A 22,193-nucleotide genomic window follows, 5' to 3' on the forward strand; every position below is an offset into this window, starting at 1 on the left:
AATTTAAAAAAGGACAGAAAACATGAAAAGACATTTCTTCAAAGATGACATACAGATGGCCAACAGACACATGAAAAGATAGATGCTCAACATCACTCATCATTGGGGAAATGCAAATCAAAACCACAATAAGATACCACCTCACACCTGTCAGAATGGCTAGTATCAAAAAAGACAAGAAATAACAACAAGTGTTGGTGAGGATGTGGAGAAAAAGGAACCCTGGTGCACTACTGGGGGTAATGCAAACTGGTGCAGCCACTGTGGAAAATAGAACTACCTTATGATCAAGTAATTTCCCTACTGGGTATTTACCCAAAGAATATGAAAACATTAATTCCAAAAGATACATGCACCCCTATGTCTACTGCAGCATTATTTAAATAGCCCAATCAGGAAAGCAGCCCAAGTGCCCATCAGTAGATGAATGGATAAAGAAGATGTGGGGTGTGTGTGTATACACACAAATGCAATGCATACCATGGAATATTACTTAGCCATAAAAAAAATATAAAAAAACGAAAAGAAAGAAATCAGCTTTTTTCTGACTGACTTATTTCACTTAGCATTATAACCTCATCCATGCTATTGCAAATGACAAGATTTCATTCTTTTTTTTTTTTTTTTATTTGAGAGAGAGAGAGAGAGTGAGAGAGAGAACGCAAGGGTAGGGTTAGAGGGAGAAGCAGACTCCCCGCCGAGCAGGGAGCCCGATGTGGGACTCGATCCCGGGACTCCGGGATCACGACCCAAGCCAAAGGCAGTCGCTCAACCAACTGAGCCACCCAGGCGCCCAATTTCATTCTTTTTTATGGCTGAGTAATATTCCATTGTATATATCACATCTTCTTTATCCATTCATCTATTGATGGACACTTGGGCTGCTTCCATAATTACAGAAAGACAAATACCATATGATTTCACTTACACATGGAATTTAAGAAACAAAAGGAACAAAGGAAAAAAGAGACAACCCAAAAATCAGACTCTTAACTATACAGAACAAACTGATGGTTACCAGAGGGAGGGAGGTCAGTGGGATGGGTAAATTGGTGATGGGGATTAAGAAACCACTTATTGTGATGAGTGCTGAGTAGTATATAGTTTTTAAATCTCTGTATTATGTACCTGAAACTAATATAACACTGCATGTTAATTATACTGAAATTAAAATTTTAAAAAAATTAAATAAAAAAAATCTTTCCTCTGCAAATTTGCCTATTTCCTTTTCTTTATCATTTATAATATAAAAAAACTCTACCTATAAAAGCAATCATTTTATACATGAAAGTTATATAATGTGACCCAGAGTTTCCCTTGAACCACAGATACAGCATGTTAATACAAAGTTGAAAAAAAAAAAAAAAAACAGAATAAAATACCCTACCTAAAGTAACCTTTACCATCATCTTCTTTTATTTCTAAAGACACAGAGAAGGTAAAGATGTCACTGTCAGGAGTTTGGGGTGCAGCAGTTGCTGAAAGTGGGGTCTGCTTGGCGGAACGGCGGAAGGCAGTGGCAAAACTGTAAAGTATCCGGCTTACCTACAACAGACAAGTTAGAAAATGGGCTGTTACCAGAAAAAATAAAATACCTTTATTAAGGCTGAAGGTTACCTATTTTGTGTGTGTGTTGGGGGTGGGGGATAATTCATCTTCCCCCATTGATTTCTTTTGGTAAATAATTTGTTAGGCCTAGAAAGCAAGCAACACTAAAAATGGCCAGAGAAGGGGTTTTAAAAAAGAAATGGTTATAAACACAAGAAATCCGACTGAAAAATAATTTCCAAAATTGTTAGGAACAATCTGAATATATTTATTATAAATTAAAAAAAAAAAATCCTACAGGATTAGCTTTAAAAGAACAGTTTGGAAATGTGTCACTCCTGAAACCAAGATGCCTATATCAAGAAGCAGTCTTAGTCTCTGACACTCTTAGCAACAAGGTTCTGGTTACCCAAACTTCTAGTTTCTTTATATTTCAGCCCATCAGGCTGGAATGAATAAAACAGCAAAGAATTTCATTTGGCTTATTAAGTGACCATAATAAATACTGCAATTAACTTCAACACAGTGAGGGTACAGGTGAAGTTTCATTTACAGACACTTTTTCTGGTGAGGACTTACAGCTTCTTGTATTTCGCACCGGAAGACGTGTATTCTGAAGAGCTCTGCATTGTAATGACTTTCAGTGAAAGCAAAACAGTCACTCTCGGGAGTTCCGTCATGCCCTCTGACACAGAACAGGATTTTGTAGATAGGGTAGTTTGCTATTTCAGTGTTTGTCTGAGGATCTAAGAGTCTGTTCAGGGAAAAAAGTTACGAAGAGCTTAGAGAGATTATGGACTATTTTCACTATATCCATATTATGATTCGAGACTCATCTTTCTAGCAAGATCATATAAACCACTTTTGGTGTGCTAATCATATTAATCTTAAGTTTTTTTGTTTTTGTTTTTTTTAATTTATTTGACAGAGAGAGCGAGAGTGGGAACACAAGCAGGGGGAGTGGGAGAGGGAGAAGCAGGCTTCCTGCCGAGCTGGGAGCCTGATGCGGGGCTTGATCCCAGGACACTGGGAACATGACCTGAGCCGAAGGCAGACGCTTAATGACTGAGCCACCCAGGCGTCCCAATCTTAATAAATAAGTCATATGTGGAGGCGCCTGGGTGGCTCAGTCGTTAAGCGTCTACCTTTGGCTCAGGTCATGATCTCAGGGTCCTGGGATCGAGCCCCGCATCAGGCTCCCTGCTCAGCAAGAGGCCTGCTTCTCCCTCTCCCACTCCCCCTGCTTGTGTTCCCTCTCTCACTGTGTCTCTGTCAAATAAATAAATAAAATCTTCTTAAAAAAAGTCATATGTGGATTCCTGAAGTTATTAATTACATAATTCCATGGTACGAAAACCTACATAATCTTATGTTTTAAGGAGGCAAGCAGAAAGACAAAGAATAAGTACACAGGTTTCCTATATAGTCTGTACCTAAATAAAGACTAGATCAATGGGTAAATTAGACTACCAAAATGATCATTAAAGCTGTGTTTCTCATTACCTCCTAAAAAATGACCTAATGCTTTATTATTTAAGAAAATAAAAAACTGATGTGCTTTCTCAGAGTGAAACATATTCTTCTGATTCATGGCAAATAAGAGTGTACAAAATGTTAACACCTAAAAAAAGATAATCACTAAAATCAAATGATGCCATTCACTGAAAATCAAAGGTGTGTCATTCATTCAAAAATGTATTGGTTCAACAAATACTTACATGATACCTACAATATTTCAGGTTATATTCTGGACACTGAAGACACAAATATGAAAGTAATGAAAAGAAACTGCAATTTCAACACTAAATGGGCAGGGCCATTAATGAGGAAAGCCCAGGGGTCCCTGTGCATAATGGAAATACACAGGAAGGGGACCTAATTCACATTCAAAGGCACTTTGATGAAAACTCTGGAAATATGGGCAAGAGAAACTGGTTTTTGTATGTCTACAGAATTAAAATGTATCAGAACAAAGTATAACTTCAGTTGGGCAATAACTACTAAGAAGGACATAGAAATGAGCACTAAATAAATTTTATGAGAAGTTTCACATTAATAGGGGCACCTGGGTTGCTCAGTCTATTAAGCGTCCGACTCTTGATTTTGGCTCAGGTCATGATCTCAGAGTCCTGGGATCAAGCCCTGCATCAGGCTCCATGCTCAGTGGGGAGTCTACTTGAGCATTCTCTCCCCCTCTTCCTCTGCCCCTCCCCCCACTCGTGTGTGCATGCTCTCTCTAAAATAAATAAATCTTTTAAAAAATGCTGATTCTGATATGTCAATATTATTATTATTGATTCTAATATGTTCTGTTAGATTCAATATGAAACTTCATATTGAACTACTGTGTCAAGCTAGCATCTGTACTGGTGGAACAGGGAAAATATAAATTGTCAGGCATACTTTCAGGTCAACATATTTTCAATATGTTATCTCCAAAACATTTAAATTTTAATGTACCACACACAACCAGGGTGGGGAAGAATATAAAAAACTGTTCAAATGAGTGACTAATTTTCATATGGGTCACAATCCTTGAAGACATAAGTGCCAGGTGAATTAAACATTACATGAATGAAATAATTATGTATTTTGTTCACTACCGCTTCTTTCTAAATCTATAGGTCAGAAATCTGATCTGAACATTTCAAGAAACTGGTCTTACCTCACAGTTCCTTCAGATACATTCGGCACTGACAGGGTTACATCTAGTGAAATCTGACACTGGCTTCTTAAGATGGACATCATCCTTAAGGCTTCCACTTCACTCCTGGGAGCATTTACTGAGGCACAGCCTAAATAAGTTAGTTTGCTAAAAACTACACTGTCCTCATCAGCAGCTGGTGTGAAAGGACTTGACCCTTCAGAATCTGAAAGAAATGGTAATGGAGGGTTACTTTCATTTTAGTATTTTGTTGACATGAATACCAAGTAAAAACCTAAAAGTTACACTTAGGTCTACAATTAAGAACTAATGAGATAATATGTCATTGCCCCAGAAGAACTGCCCATTAAAGCCAGAAATTTCACATTAAAACTCTGTCACTAACACCAAAATTTTTAGGGATTGCTTTACTGTCAATCCCAAATCTAAAATGTGATCTGAGGTTAGATCTGATTTACATTTTTGCCTCTTCTAATTTGTTTTGACTTTATAATTTACATTTAGGTCAAAAATATATTTAGTATTTTGCCACTGTGAAAAATCCTATCTCTGTCTTCTTCCTGATCTGTATTGCTTTATTTCTCTCACTCATCATCTTAGCCACTTAACGTTCTCCCAATACCCCTGGTTTCCCTTTCCCAATAAAGCTGCATGGTTTTAACACTCTACTTTTCCCAACGAGCCTTTATAATTCCCCTATTCCTCCTCTTCTGTGGTGCCTTTCGACTTACTTTTAAAAAACCTGGCAACTACTCCCACAGAGCTATCTATACAGGCCTGCAGCAAATATCTCTTCCCCTAGCATTATTCCTCCACATCTCCAACACTGTACTCAAATTCCTTCTTTCTTGGAAAATCTTGAAACATTCTGAAATAAGACTTCCTCAATGTCATTTAACTGCTGTTATCTCTTTCTTTGATATCAATGACATACATTTAAAGGGAAATGAGAATGGTACATATACCTACCCTCCTCACATCCTCCTCAATCTAGAATCTGAACATTCTAGAAAACACAGATAATGGTTTTTGCTTGCTCTGAATCAAACCTAGTACAGGGTAGGCACTCACATATTAAAAACAATAACCTGCAGTTAAGCAAGCAATGCAGCAGTCCTAACCTCCTTGTCCAGGTTTCACTGGCAAGCTCATCTCTGGTTTTTTGAGCCCTACTAACGGCACAGGGTTAATGGTGGACGAAGCTGAGAGTTGGTCAGAAAGAGGTCCATCTCCTTCACCATCCAGTTGTGACCTTTCCACAGGTTCCTTGTCCCCTGGCTGGTCGTCCATTGGAGGATCCATCAGCACATCTGCTAGCTCTTTTTGCAGCTGCTGCTCACTTCCATTCCCTATAATCTAAGGGTCACAAATACATGCAATCAGCAAAGTGAGAAAGAAAGGCCAGTACTAATTCAAATGGGTCCGTATTCTAGAGAAAATCGTCAGCATTTCTTTTGATACAAAGATATCTTCTGAATGTTTTTTAAAAACAGAATAAATCAGGATCTGCAATAAATAAGAGCTGCAGCTGCTCTCTTAATTCTTAGTTTTTCATGGAAAAAGTGTATAGTGAATTTGAGACTATTGCCCCAAAATATATGCGACAGTGTTCCTGAAACTTTTCTACAGTGGCCTCAACTAACAATTAAAATATCTGTAATCTTACTTGTCTGGTGAGAAATAATATGTTAAGAGGAGTATCTTTAGGGGCTTCTCTAATCTTTAAGAAACAGGGAAACAGACTGATTAGGTAATAAATTTTCACATGTATTTTACCACTCCTACTATAAGTCAGTCTCTTGTAATTCTAAGGGAGACTCCTCTGCTATGAACAGTTTCTTAAAGTTCTGAGGCACCTGAATAAGGCTGGTATGTATAAAATGGCCTGAGGAGAAGCATTCCATTTCAGTAATGTCAAGTGTTTTTCTAGAGTCATGATGGTTTATTATTAGTTGCTCAATAAGGAAGTAAACAAGTGCAAAATCAAGTGAAGACTGACCAATGCTAAGGAAAACCACAAGTGACAAAACCCAGTATTGTCACTAAATGCTTATTCAAGAAACACTAAAAAAAATTTAACAAAACAATTTAGAAAAAGTCATGATCAAGAAAGGGGGCTGATTTAGGAGGCTTTCTGAAGACTAAAACCTGACAAAAAGTTAAAACAGGTGGGGCTAGGAGACTGTTAAAGAGAATGAGGTCTTTCTGGTCAAAAAAACATAGAAGTTAGAAGCAAAATTCCAATAATAACAGACATACCTCTGGACTACCAAAGAACTCAGTTCAAACATTTTTTTATAACTTTATAAGCTTCAAGTTCCTTTGGCTGTAAATTATAATTGAGAAACAGTCTCAAGTCTTTTTTTGCTGACATTTTCTCAACGAAATCTAACATGTCAGCTACTCTTGCCTTGGAAATAAGGGCCACACAGGTGTTCAGCCTTGTGGCTTCAGTGACAATGTCTATTTCTCTGAACTTCATTTTATGTTTACAGTTACTGCTAATGGAACTACAAGTGGGTCAAGTAATTTTAATTGTTTGTTACGCCTGATCCTACACATCCATGAATGAAAATTTCTTCTTTCAGAAGTTCTACTTTCAGAAGTTTTTTAAGCCATCTAAAAAACAAACCACAGCTTAGTTCTAATTACCCTTCATTCTTTCAGAACTTGAGAGCAATTACTCCATCACCTGCAGTAAACAAAAGATAGTCTAATTGAACCTAAACTGTTTTCCAAGGGGAAAAAGAACGTAAGTAGGATAGTTACAGCTTCCTGAACACAAATGGAAAAAAAATATTAGACTCCATGTTTGTGTAATTAGTAATTATAACTGGGGAGACTATCACCAAAAGAGCAAACTAAATCAAAGAGAAGACAATATATTTTACATGTTACAAAGTACTGTTTTGTTCTTTGGTTTATAGGGTAATTAAGCTCAAGTTTTCTGTTGGGTAGGCTGCCTACATTTTCATATATTCATCAATAAAAATACACCTAAGCCTGAAAGAAAACATGTTTATATGCTTGTATTTTGTGTTTATACATGTTTATCTTGCATTCTTTTTTTTTTTTTTAAAGATTTTATTTATTTATTTGAGACAGAGAGAATGAGAGACAGAGAGCATGAGAGGGAGGAGGGTCAGAGGGAGAAGCAGACTCCCTGCCGAGCAGGGAGCCCGATGCAGGACTCGATCCCGGGACTCCAGGATCATGACCTGAGCCGAAGGCAGTCACTTAACCAATTGAGCCACCCAGGCGCCCTTATCTTGCATTCTTCTTTCGTTTATAAAGTCTATAAACATCAGAGCTGCCTTCTATTTCCTCAACTCTTCCTTAAAGACTAGGAAAAAGAAATGTATACACACAAATATGCTGATTTTTAAAAGCTGTTTAAAGACAGCAATGCAACATATGCTTTGGATGATTAGGGTCAATACAGTACTCAACAATTATGTTAGATTATTTGTGAACCTTCAATCTAATTTCAAAATTATTATCTGTGACATTATAATATACATACTTAAACCAGTTAAGTTTTTTTCGTTGTTTTTGTTTTATTTAAAAATATTTCTTTTATTAAGTAATCTCTGTGCCCAACATGGGGCTCGAACTCACGACCCTGATATCAAGAACTGTATGCTTGATTGACTTAGCTAGCCAGGCACCCTGTTTGTTTTTTAAAGATCTTATTTATTTATTTGAGAGAGAGAGAGTGAGTGAGAGAGAGATCATGAGCAGGGGGTAAATGGAGAGGGAGAAGCAGACTCCCCACTGAATACGGAGCCTGATGTGGGACTCGATCCCAGGACCCTGGGATCATGGCCCGAGCCAATGGTAGACGTTTAACCAACTGAGCCACCCAGGCGCTCATCTGTTGTTCTCTTTTTAAAGACAGTTTTCCCTAGGCTTATCTAGGAAACATTCAGCAATGCCTTTCAGGGTTCTCAAACTTTGGCATGCATCAGAATCACCTGGAGAACTTTTAAGACGCAAACTGATGGGCCCCAACTGAATTCCAATTCAGTAAGTCTGGGTGGACCTGATAATCTGCATTCTTAAAAAGTTTCCAGGAGATGGTGATACTGCTAGTCTGGGGACCATGCTCTAAGAACTAACTTCAGGTTAATGGTTTCTTTTTTTTTTAATGTTCATGGCAGCTTTATTCCAGGTATTGATCTTGGGGAATGGATACACGGACTGTGGTACATTTAACAAATGGAGTGTTGCTCAACAACAAAAAGGAACAAATTCGTGACACAAGCAACACCATGGGTGAATCTCTAAAACATCCTGCGTGAGAGAAGCCTTGCGTAATGCAGCATGCACCATATGGTTCCAACTCTATGAAGTTCTAGAACAGGCAAAACTAATCCATGGTAGAAAAAATCATAGTAGTAGCTGTCTCTGCAGTTGGGTAAGAGGGCAGATTGAGAAGGAGCATGAGACATTTTGGGATAATAGTAATGTCATTTTGATCAGAGTCTCCATTAAACAATTGTGCACATTTGTCAAAACTTGGAGAATGTTTGCCTAAAATGTGCATATATCATTGTGCGTACCTAAAAAAATAGCTGTAAATAAAATGAAACTCTACTTAATGAAATGCATGTTGAAGTATTTAGGGGGAAGTGTTCTTAGCCATGACTACACAGCATAATAGCAAATATTACCAGGAAGCATGTTAAAATTCAAATATGTGCTCCTCCCTCTGTCCCCTCATGTCCCAACCTAACAAGTAAATCAGTCTCAGAGGTAGAGCCTGGGCATAGGCATTTTGAAGAACCTCCACAGGTGATTTACAAAATAGTTGGCAGGCCAGATTAGGCCAGCAGACTGTAGTTTATTGACTCCTGGTATTGATGAATAGCTTAAACAAACTAACAACTACTTACCGCTATACTTCGTGTTGTAACAGAAAATAAACCCACTATTAGCAGGGTTTTCTGTTCCCTGATGCCAACAGCTTTCTTAACAGATAACACAATCAACTCTAAAATAACACACTGCAATATTAGTCAAAGGGTAGACAAACAGATCAATGGAACAAAACAGAATCCAGAAATAGACTGACACATATATGGCCAATTGGTTTCAATAAAGTTGAGAAGATAATTTAATGGAGAAAGAGAATAAAAGAAATGGGACTAGAACAATTAACTTGACATCCATACCTATGCAAAAACATGAAGCTCAGCCAATACTTCACATCACATACAAAAATTAATGCAAAATGGATCACAGGTCTAAATGTAAATCCTGAAGCTATAAAACTTACAGAACAAAGGAGAAAATCTACGAAAATCCTGGAACACAGAGATTTTTAGTGACACAAAAAGTAGCATAAAAGAAAAAAAAATGATAGGGGCGCCTGGGTGGCACAGCCCATTAAGCATCCGACTCCTGGTTCTGACTCAGGTCATGATCTCAGGGTCGTGAGATTGAGCCCCTGCTTCAGGCTCTGCACTCAGCATGGAGTCTGCTTGAGACTCTCTCTCCCTCTCCCCCGGCCCCTTTCCCCTACGCTCTTGCTCTCTCTCTAAAATAAAAATAAATTTTTTTAAAAAATGATAAAATGTGCTTTATCAAAACTAGAAACTTCTGCTCAAAAGACACTTCAGAGAATGAAAACATAAGCCACAGACTTGGAGAATATGTATCTGATGAAGGATTTATATCCAGAATGTCCTATAACTCAATAAGGAAACAAGCAACCCAATTTAAAAAATGGGCATTTCACCAAAGGTATGGTTAACTAATAAGCACGTGAGAGAAACTCAATTCATTAGCCATCAGAGAAACTGAAACCGCCCTAGGATGATATACCTATAAGATTGGCTAAAATTAAAATCAAAACAGTGCTAACAATACCAAGGATTGGCAAAGACACATCATAACTGAAAAACTCTCACACATTGCTGGTGGGAATGCAAAATGGTAGACTCACTTCAGCTGTTTTTTTGTAAATTTTATAGTTAAATATACACTTACCATATGACTCAGTCCTAGGTTTAATTTTCTTGGGTAAATATTTACCCAAGAAAATTAAAACATACGTCCTGTCTGTGAATGTTTATAGCAGTATTATTCATGATCACCAAAACTGAATATAAATATTTATCAACTGCTTAGTGGATAAACAAACTTCCATATATCTATACAATGGAATACTACTCAGCAATAAAAAGGAATGATTAATACATGCAATAGCATAGATTATTCCAAGTAAAATAAGCCAGACATAAAAGGCTACACCATACTGTAAGATTACATTTATATGACATTCTGGAAAAGCACAACTTCAGGGACAGAAATCAGATCATTGGTTGCCAGGGGCTGGGAAAGAGATAAGAGGATTGACGAAAAAGAAGCACAAAGGAATTTTCTGGAGTGATAAAAATATTCTGCATCTTAATTGTGGTGATGGTGGTTATTATGTAAGAGTTTGCACTCACTAAAGCTTATAGGACGGTACACCTAAAAGGGCTGCATGTTACTGTGTGTAAATTTTACCTCAATAAACTTAAAATAGGGGATATTCATGGTGGCGAAGGCTACGCATATGTGAAAGGAGCAGGGGTTAAATGAGAAATCTCTGTACCTTCTTTTCAATTTTGCTATGAACCTAAAACTGCTCTAAAAAATAGTCTATTTTTTAAAAAATAGAAAAAAAACATGGTTCCTCTGAAAGATGCAATTTGAGAACACACTTCATTTTTTTCATCCGTGGTTTTGTTTTTGATAATAACCTCATTTTACAGACTCTCCTGGGCCCACCTCATCTGCTGCCAAGATACACAAACAATCCCTAATATGTATCTACAACCCCTTCCTCAACTGTCTACTGGAGAGAAATCTTCAGCCAGATACCCCAGACTTAGTGTGTCCAACTTAAATCACTGTCTGATCCTCGTCCTGTATCCTTTTTATTTTTTTTAATGAAGCTCTATGCCCAATGTGGGGCTCGAACACGACCCCAAGATCATGCTGTACCGACTGAGCCAGCCTGGTGCCACCTCTGCTTTTTTTTTAATTAGTGAATTACACTACTATCCACTTAGTGGGCCAATGAAAGAGCAAAATCACCCTTCATTCCTCTCATTCCCACATTACTCATAAATCCTACTGATCCTTGCTCAATTGTGCATTTTTTTCCTTCCTCTCTCTGCATAGGTAATACCACAGGACAGCTTATGTTCATTTTACATAAGCCTTCTAGAAAGATGGGGAGTTTCCAAGTCCTCTCTCTCTTCCTTATGACCTATCTTTCACATAGCCACTGAAATTACAGTTGCAAATCTTAGTTCTGGTCAAGCACTGTCTTATTTTTAAACCCTCCCATGTTTCCTCAATTCCCTTAAGATAAAGCCCAAATTTGTAACTATATTCTATGAGTTCTTCACAACTCTGCCCAATTTATGTTTCCATCTCTTACCAATGACATAAAATTACTCAACCTCCCCAGGACATACCATAAACTTGCAAGCATCTAGACTTTGTACAGACTGTTCCCTTCCCTAGAAAGTAATCCTTTCCTTCTTCTTTCCGTTAAGACCAAGCTTAAATTCTGTTACCTCCTCTGGGACATCTTAATCCTGCGATATGGGGTTTAATTACTCCTTCCTTAGGAGTGTTACCATCATATAAGCATACACGTTTTAGCGAACCAGAGCTTGCACCAGACTGGGCATTATTAGATGGCAGAGATTGCTTCTTTTTTTTTTAAGATTTTATTTATTTATTTGAGAGAGAGAATGAGAGACAGAGAGCATGAGAGGGAGGAGGGTCAGAGGGAGAAGCAGACTCCCTGCTGAGCAGGGAGCCCGATGCGGGATTCGATCCAGGGACTCCAGGATCATGACCTGAGCCGAAGGCAGTCGCTTAACCAACTGAGCCACCCAGGCGCCCCAGAGATTGCTTCTTAAGTTATCTTTATATTATTCCCAAAGCTTTGGATACACTTACTGCACAATATCCCTACAATACATATTTAATGAATTGAATTTTATAAATGCAAAGAATAGAAACCAAAGTAGTATTTTGACATTGGATATCCTACAGATTTTGGTTTGGTTATAAAAAATGAAATCTGAATGCTTTATTTTAGCTTTGTTCACTTACACACAAACAAAAACAAATACCATCATTTCCTATTATTCTGAGAGCCATTAAAGGTTTAACATTTATAATAAGAACACTGGGCAAGACCAATTAGCATGCTGCAAAACAATTTTATTTTGAAGTCCAACAAAGACTTCTAACTTAATTTAGCAGAAATATAAAAATAAAAAAAGCAAAGCAGATATGTACGGATAATACAACAAGGGCCATATTTAGATTTGTGTCCATCTCCATGTAAACTAAAGTAAGAGAAGGAGGGGAGAGTACTTGAAGAAACAGTCCCAAATTGAGAGAAAAAAACAGTAAATATAAAGTAGCCAATTTAGCAGCTATTGTAAACACTAACATAAATATTTGCAAGGACAGAGACTGCATGATGAATGATTTATTCATAATTCTGCTTACAAAGCAGGGTGGTAGTAAAAACTGGGGATAAGAGCTGGCTTGTGGCACATCTCCAGGGGGCACCATTCACATACAGACCATGTGAACAGCAGCCCCTTAGGGTTGGCTGTACGGAGTATAGCCTGTGGAGCTGTACTTAGTTGTCCTACTTGAGCTCCACAGTAAGACAGAGCTGAGTTTGGGACATGGCTCTGACACTAACTCTGTTGGCTCTGGGCTAATTAAATTAACCTCTGGGAGCCACAACTGCCTCATCTCTAAAATGAAGGTGTTAATGTCTATCTCACAGGACTGTCATGTCATTAGGGTTCAAGGACACAATAATAATAATATGATTACAGGACAATTACTGTTTATAATTCAGGCACCATATGTAATTTTTACAGGAATTACCTCATTTCTCACATCACAGTACCTGCCAATTAGTAAGCATCCAATAGTATCTCCTTACCCCACTTTCAGCTATTTAAAAAAAAAAAAAAAAAGATTTTATTTTTAAGTTAATTTCTACACCCAGCCCCTACACATGGGGCTCGAACTTACAACCTTGAGATTGAGTCGCATGCTCCACCAACTGAGCCAGTGAGGTGCCCCCCACTTTCAGTTATTTCTAAATAAACTCTGACCCACCTACTGGAGCTGAGGTTTGAAAAAAGCAAATAACAACTTAAAAAAAAAAAGTATTTGTTCTACTTTCCATTATCCAGAGAAAACTAAGAACACACCTACTATTTATGTGACAGACCCATTACTGGAATAACATCTGTCCTTTCTAAATATATCAAATAAAAGTAATAATTTATATGGTAGAAGTGGCTACAGGTCTATTTCCTTGAGAGCAAAACTGCATTTATAGAAGCAAGGGACAAAATGTTTCAAAGGCAACAGCCAGAGTCATTTCCTGTGTTAATTTTCTACTCCTAACTTTATAGCCCCTGTTTCCTGTCACTGCAACAATACCAGCCAGGTCCCACTTGATTTGACAGTTATACAAAGCTACTTTAGGCAGTTTGGGATCTTTTTACAGTAGAGATTTTGTCTTCAAGAAAGCATGCTTAGGAAAAAGCAGTGTGCACTTGAAAAAATAATAGACGATCAGAAAATTAAAGACAAATTTTGATGACCTACAGTTCCAACTACTTGTGTCAGACCGTAATGAAAATATAAATGACAATGGTTCAGACAGTAATTTTACTCAGCTTCAGTGTAAAAACTAAGGCATTCTGAAACAAGTATATAAAGCTCAGTTTTACCAGAAAGCAATGCACAAAATAACCAGAAGTCCCATTTGGATCCTGGAAAAGTATCCTTACTAATCTCAAATCTACTCACATACTTGGTTCTGTGATCTTTGATAAATCACTAAATTACTTTGTGCCTCATTTATAAACTGCAGCTATTCTGACTATCCATCTCTTTATCTTACTGTATGAAGGAATGACCAGAGAAACTATCTAAATTACCATTAGGAATTATTAACATTAATTTTAAAAGGGGAAGGAGAAGGAACAGCACCTTGTGAATTCATCCTAAAAAGTCAAATGAAGACAGACCCCAAGTATTTGTGACTGTGTTGCAAAGTAATGGGATTATGACTGGGTTTTACTTTTCTTATTGTCTGAATTTTCTGTATCAAGCACACATTATTTTTATAACTTCAGAAAACAAATAACAAAAAGGCTATTTGGGAGAAAAAGAAAAGAAGTACATTCAATTCTACTATATGCAATGCTCCTGACCCTAGGCCCTTTACAATTCTCTTGATCTTTCTACACATTACAGACTCACTTCTTTGAGTAGCTCTTAATCATTCTTTAAGGTTTTGCTAAATTGTTACCTATGCTTTGCTCTTCTAGGCAACAGTTAGATTGTCATATAATTCTGTTCATATCTATATTCTAGCACTTGATGAATTTTATCATGATGACATGGTTACTTATGTGTCTCCCTGCCACCACCCTGATCCCCTTAATTAAACTGTGTGTTCATGGTTCAGTTACTTTGCTGCATAAAAGATCTGCATTAGAGGACAAGATCACCTGATACTAAAAACAAGTAATATCAGCTATTTCTAAATAAACTCTGACCCACCTACTGGAGCTGAGGTTTGAAAAAAGCAAATAACAACTTAAAAAAAAAAAGTATTTGTTCTACTTTCCATTATCCAGAGAAAACTAAGAACACACCTACTATTTATGTGACAGACCCATTACTGGAATAACATCTGTCCTTTCTAAATATATCAAATAAAAGTAATAATTTATATGGTAGAAGTGGCTACAGGTCTATTTCCTTGAGAGCAAAACTGCATTTATAGAAGCAACTGAGTCAGAAGATTAGTTTAGGCAATTCTAAGTGAGAAGCAGTGACTTCTATATCAGCTATTTTAGTACGGTTTGGCAACTTCTTTCCAACTAAAATAATGTCCATTGGATTTTTCAAGAAGAAAAAGATTAAAAAAAAAAATTTAAAATCCTCTAATTGAACTTTCCAGCAAAGAAGTACTAGCTCATCAATGTACCTCCAACCAACATTTATAGAGTATCTTTGGTTAAGAACTAAGGGTGTAAGATTCCTACACCAGAGGAGTCAGGTTAAGAAAATACAACATGTTCTGAAGTTACGAAAAGTTCTCCGATTTTGATGTGAGTTGTCAAACCATTTCATGAAGAAAAATACCTGTGTTTTTTTATAACTACACCATCACATAAAGCCTTTCTATAAAGGGCTTAACTAAAGCATTGTCTTTAGTTGTCAAGAAGGCTTCTCAGACTCATCCCCCAAGCTGAGATAGGTTTCCATCCTCTCTGTTCTATAGCACCCTTTGTTAATCTCTACTGTAGCATATATCTATTAAGGCTGAAAATTAAATATAGCCACAATATCTCTACAGCTCCTCCATCAAGAGGTATAGTCTTTTTCCCTAAACCCAAGAATCTGGACTGGCCCTGTGACTTGCTTTGACCAATAAAATGTGACAGAAGTGACACCCTGTAATTTCTAAGCCTTAGCCTTAAAAGATGCATTACAGCTTCCACATCTGCCCTAGGACCACCATGCTGCTATGAAGAAGTCCAAGATTAAAGACCACACGAAAAGAAAGATTCAGCTATCCCAATCCCAATCGAGCCCAGTCACCAGTCAATGTACCAGATCAGTGAAGTTACATGAACCAAAACAAGACAAGCAAAACTACCCACTCAATGGACAAAATCATGAGAATAAATTGTTTCAAGCCACTCAATTCTGAGGTAATTTGTTACAAAGCAAAGATTAGTACACACTACTGCAACAAGAATCCTAACAACTATCACCTACCCTAAGCTATAAGCATCTTGAAGATAGGAACCATGTCCAATTCATCTCTGTTTTCATTCAGCCTTTTAAGAGCTTCTCTTTGTGATGTTTGCCAGTTTCACTGTCATCCTGATTGGGACTCACACTGTTCCTTGAAGCGGAGGATTTTTGTCTTATCACTTCTGGAACATATTCAGCTATTATCTCAAGTAACTCCTTCTCTCCCATTCTAGTCTATTTTCCAAGTAACCTCTGCAGATTCATTTGGCAGGTATTTTTCTCTTCAGCCATGTCTAATCTACTATTTAACACATCAGTTGCACCTTTAACTTCACTAGCTCTAATTTTCACTAAGTTTGCTTGGCCTTTTAAAATTTTTTGATAATTTTGTTCATTTCTAATATTTTCAAATTTTTCTTCAAATCTTCAATCATTTCAATATTTATCTTAAAGTTATAGCTAATAATTCAAATGCCCGAGTTTTGGTGAGATTTGATCCTGCTGTGGTTTGCCTGTTCTTTGCTCTTTGTAAATTTTGGATTATCTGATATTCTTTATCAGGGTAATCTGTGGTAATACCATGCAGCCTGGGTGGCAGGCATGTCCCTCCAGAGTAGTTCTGCAACTAACTCTGTCAGGTGCCCTAAAAGTATTACCAACCCAGGAATATTCAGGTAGTGTAAATTCAAACCCCAAATACCCGAAGGCAAGCCTATGGGTACAAATTCTCAACAAGATTCCCCTCTAAACCTATGTCCATGCTAAGAAGACTTAAGCTAAACATACTGAAGGTTCTAGAGGGGAGGGGGGTGGGGGATGGGTTAGCCTGGTGATGGGTATTAAAGAGGGCATGTACTGAATGAAGCACTGGGTGTTATATGCAAACAATGAAATCATGGAATACTACATCAAAAACTAACGATGTAATGTATGGTGATTAACATAATATAATAAAATTTAAAAAAGAAAAAAAGACTTAAGCTAAGTTTCCTTATTTTCTTCCTGTGATTTTAAGTTATTTTTTTCCAAGTCTATCCTTTCAATTAGGATGCATCATCCCCTGAATGTGCTATATAAGGAAATCTCAGTTCCAACATCCCTCTCTGTAAAGCCCAAAGCCTTATCTCTTACCCAATTTATCTATCAAAACCCATACCTATTGGTCATAAAGAACAGCATTCCTCCAGTACAGCCCCAGTGTTGGCTTTTACATATAGTTTTGGCTTTCAGTGTCCCTCTTTGCTTTTGCTCCTTTGGGATTTCTTTATTTTCTTAAGAATAGAGCTATGAAAGGGTGTCTGTTATATTTCGTTCAGCTCTCCTAAATATTTTGTATTGGGACATTTTTGGGTTTTCTAGGTCATCATATTTCCAAAAATGGGAGTTGTCAGCCTCAGTACTGAAAAACAGCATTTGGTAGATTACTAGCTGTCAACTGAATATTCAACAAAACACTCAATTAGAACTTCTGGCATGGAAGAATGACAGGCTTTTAAATGTATTTCCTAAATCCAATGCAATTTTAAAATCTAGTAGTGGCTGCTAAAACAAAGTTTCAAAAAGATGAGTGAGCATCACTGAGCAACAAGTTGCAATAATCCTATCATACTTTACTTTGATCTCATAGACTGAACAATAATTGTATTACTTTCTTCACTTACCAGTTCTACATGCAATAAGCCAATATACTGTAGAGATGTACTGAAAACACAGAGGAAACATTTTAAATTTGTAGAGCATATTGCTCAATTTCTTTTCAGTAAACAAGATAGATGACAGAGCAAGAATAAAAGTTCTCTGGAGGAGCCCTGAGGGTCCTTCCCATTTACCATAAATGATTCATCAAATTAGAAACAGGAAGAGTAAGTCAAACAGTACTTCAAAAATTAACAAGAAAATTTTCAAGTGAAAGAAACCCAAAAAGAGAGAAGACTGATCTATTTGGCATGTGTACTTGTTCATGCTGTCTTCCTTCCTATTATAGAAACTGTTCCTAGGCTAACCCCTCCACTCATGCAACAGGAAACCTCTCTCCCTAATCAAAGACTTGGCCCTTCTCTGGTACTAGTAATGTCCCCCTCTTTACTGAATAACTCCCATCAGTGCATTTGTATCATAAAATCTCTCACTGGAATCCCTATTCCTCTTCACCTACCATGCCATATTTTTTTTTTTTTTAGCAAAAATCCTTAAAACAGTTGTTATAGTATCACTTCTTCCTAACCTACCATTTACTACAAAACCCACACGAATGTTGCTAATGATCTCATCTCTCTCCTGAAAACAAAAAAGCAAGCAAAAACAAAAACAAAAACATCCTTCTTAAGGATCACCCAGGTCTCTCCTGTCTTTTTTCAGTCACCATCGAAAGCAACCTCTCAGCAGAATCTAACATACCTGGTTATTCCCGCTCTCTTGAAACACTTTCTTCATCTCTCTTCCAAGGCATTCCAATCTCCTAGTTTTCTTTATATCTCACTACTTATATCTTCTCAGTCTTCTCTGCTGGTTTCTCTTCATCTCCATCTCTCAATGTTGAAGTACTCCAAGAATCAGTTCTTCACTCAACTCTTCAGTTTCTATGCTCACTCTGTGGGTGATCTCATCTAATCCCATAGCTTTAAATACCATCTATATACTGTTGATGCCAGCCACAGTTGCTCCAGAAGATCAATCTCATACAGTCAACTACTTGACATCAAGAAATGGATATATAACAGTCATCTCAAATTTAGTATGTTCAACTTCTGATCCCTCTAACCCAATCCTGGTCCTAGCTCTTTCCATTTTAATAAATGGCACTACCATATACCTAACAGCTCAGGCCAAAAACTAGGAATCATCATTTATTTCTCTCTTTGTCTCAAATCCCACATATAAATTGCCCACCCCATCAGTTCTACCTTGAAAATATATCCTGAATCAGACCACGTTCATCTTCTAATCTTAAGCCCATGTTATCTCTCCCTTTAATAACTAAAACAGCCTTCCATCTGCTCTTCTTGCTATCAGGCTTGCCTCTTTATTGCCCATTCTCCATGGAGTAGGCCAGATATAACTCATGGTTTTGAGTATATTCACAGTTATGTGCAACCAACATCAAAGTCAATTTAAAATATTTTCATCACCTCAAAAAAAAAACACCAAACCACCGTATCCTGTTAGGTATCAACTCTCCTTTCCCCTAATAACTCCAGACCTAAATAAGCAACAACTAATCAATCCTCTGCCTCTAAAGATTTGACTATTCTAGACATTTCATATTAATAGAGCCATGTAATTTGTGGACTTTTGTGATTTGCCTGTTATTTAACATGTCTTTGAAGATCATCTATGTTGTAGCATGTATCAGTACTTCACTCCTTTTTATGACCAAATAATATTCCACTGTATACCACATTTATCCATTTAGTAGTTCAACATTTAGGTTGTTTAGCCTTTATTCTGTGGGTTGTCTTTCTTCCTTTGTTGCTTATGCTTTTGGTGTGGATTTCGAAGAATCCACTGCCAAATTTGAAGTTATGAAAATTTACCCCTATGTTTCTTCTAAGAGCTTTACACTTCTAGCTCTTACACTGAAGGCTGTAATGATTTTAAGCTAATTTTTGTATATGGTGTGAGGTAAGGGTACAACTTCATTCTTTTGAATGTGACTATCCAGTTGTCCCAGCACAATTTGTTGAAAAACAAAACAAAACAAAAAACCATTCCCAATTGAATGGCATTAGTAAACCTTGTCTAAATCAGCTGACCACAAAAATATGGTTCTATTTCTCAATTCTCAAATGTATTCCAGTGATTTATATACCTATCTTTATGTCAGTACTACACTGTCTTGATTACCACTGCTTCATACTAAGTTTTGAAATTACAAAGTTTGAGTCCTCCAACTTTGTTCATTTTCAAAATTATTTTGGCCTACCCAAGGTCCCTTGCAATCCAAAATGAATTTTACAATTGGCATGTAAACATCTACAAAGATGTTACCTAGGATTCTGATAGATTGCACTGAATGTGTAGATCAGTTTGAGTAATGCCACCTTAACAGTAAGTCTTCTGATGCATGAACAATGGATGAATTTCCATTTACTGAGATCTTCTTTAATGTCTTTCAACAATGTTTTACAGATTTCAAAGTATAAGATTTGCACTTTTGTTTAACTTAGCACTATTTCATTTCTTCTTTCTTTTTTTTAAGTAGACTCCCCGCCCAGTGTGGAGCCCAATGTGGGGCTTCAATGCGTGACCCTGAGATCAAAACCTGAGCTGAGATCAAGAGTTGGACACCTATCCAACTGAACCACCCAGGTGCCCCTATTTCATTCTTTTTCATGCTATCATAAATTGTTTTTTCATTGTTACTTTAAGATTGTTCATTGCAAGCATACAGAAAATTGATTTTTTTGGTATATTGATCTTATATCCTGCAATCCTGCTGAACTTAATTGTTTTAATAATTTTTTTTACATTTCATAGGGTTTTCCATATATAAATTCATGTCAACTGCAAACAGATAGTTTTTACTTCCTTCTTTCCAACCTGGATATTATATTTTTGCATGCCTAACTGCCCTGGTTGTACATTGTTGGACAGAGGTTGCAAGTGCAGACACCAGGTTTTGAGTCTGAACTTAGGGGGAAAGAATCTACTCTTTCACCAGCAAGAATGATTTTCACTGTGAGTTTTTCATAGATGCTGTTAATCAGGTTGAGAAGTTCCATTCATAGTTGATTTGTTTTCTACTTCTTCATTTTCCTAAAAAGGTGTTGGGTTTCACCATTTTTCCTGTGCCTACTGAAAATGATCATGTGGTTTTGTTTTTGGTTCCACTGATATGTTATATTACATTCACAGATTTTCAGTTGTTAAACCAAACTTACATTCTTGGGATAAATCCCACTTGATCATGGTATGTAATCCTTTTCATATACTGAATTAAGTATGCTGGTATTTTGTTGAGGACTTCCATGTCCATATTTAAGAGATACTGACATGTAGTTTTCTTGTGATGTCTCTAATTTTGGCATTGGCACAGCATCATCCTTATAGATTTAGTGATAAAATAGTCTCTCCTTTTCTATTTTTTGGGAGAGTTTGTGAGGAACTGGTATTCTGATTTAAGCATCTGGTAGAATTCAGGAATAAAGCCATCTAGGCCTGAGCTTTCTTTGTGGGTACATTTTTTATTACTAACTCAACTTCTTGTCATAGGCCTAGTCACACTAAATCTCATTAGTATTTTTCTAGAAATGTATCCATTTCAATAAATTCTCTAATTTTTTGGCATATTACTATTCCTAATAAATCTTTATAATCCTATTTAATGTAAATTTGGCAGTAATGTCCCCTCTTTCAGTTCTAATTCTAGTAATCTCTCTTTTTTTTCTTGGTCAAACTAAAGTGATGCCAATTTTGTTGATCTTTTCAAAGAACCAGGTTCTTGTTTTATTAATTTTTCTCTATTACTTTTCTATTCTGTTTCACTGATTTCTGCTCTAATCTTTTATTTCCTACTTTGGCCTGTTTTACATTTAGTTTGCTCTTCTTTTTCCAATGTCTTAAGGTGAAAGATGAGGTTACTGATTTGAGATTTTCCTTCTTTCATAATATAGTAATTTACAGGTAGAAATTTTCCCATACACATTTAAGCTCTATCCCATACTGTCTGCATGATAGATCTTTTCCCATCTTTTTATTTTAAATGTTTGTATCTGAATTTAATGTGTGTCTCCTGCCAAGGGCATAGAGCTAGATTTTTTTTTATCGACTGCTGACAGTTTTTTATTATATTGCTTAATCCATTTTGTTATTGATATAGTTCAATTTAGGTGTGCCATTTTGCTTTTTATTTTTTATGCAACTATTTTACGTTTACCATTCCTTTATTCCTTTACTGTTTTAGTATTTCGTGAATATTTTCTAATATAGCATTGACATTTCTTTAATAATATAGATATATAGATATATACACACACATACCACCTTAGTGGTTGCTGTAGAACTTGCCATGCGTATCATAATTTATTAGAATCACTTTCTAATTTATACTACCTTAATTCTAAGTAAGATACAAAAAATTATTCAAATATAGCAGTATGCCCCCCATGGTATTATTATACATATTGTATCTACATTACAAATCAACACATTTTTATAA

The 22,193-nt window shown here is 36.6% G+C and overlaps 1 protein-coding gene across 8 annotated transcripts in view; it reads right to left on the reverse strand.

The window, feature by feature from the left end:
- Positions 1-22,193, reverse strand: part of RABGAP1 (RAB GTPase activating protein 1) — a 159,803-nt gene that overhangs the window by 106,877 nt on the left and 30,733 nt on the right. For 5 of the 8 annotated variants that reach the window (XR_004681217.1, XM_035015842.1, XM_035015844.1 and 2 more), the window contains 4 exons: positions 5,335-5,569; positions 4,214-4,418; positions 2,128-2,302; positions 1,388-1,545 (listed from right to left, as the gene is read on the reverse strand). Coding sequence is in view for 7 of the 8 variants with exons in the window: in XM_035015842.1 (XP_034871733.1) it covers positions 1,388-1,545; positions 2,128-2,302; positions 4,214-4,418; positions 5,335-5,569 (773 nt within the window). In the remaining variant the exon portion in view is untranslated. Of the gene's footprint in view, positions 1-1,387; positions 1,546-2,127; positions 2,303-4,213; positions 4,419-5,301; positions 5,570-18,433; positions 20,253-22,193 lie in introns of those variants that run through there. The other 3 variants (XM_035015848.1, XM_035015847.1, XM_035015849.1) reach the window with 3 other exon arrangements.

The sequence above is a fragment of the Mirounga leonina genome, unplaced genomic scaffold (assembly GCF_011800145.1).
Source record: "Mirounga leonina isolate KUSES-001 unplaced genomic scaffold, KU_Mleo_1.0 Mir_170, whole genome shotgun sequence".
Lineage (NCBI taxonomy): Eukaryota > Metazoa > Chordata > Mammalia > Carnivora > Phocidae > Mirounga > Mirounga leonina.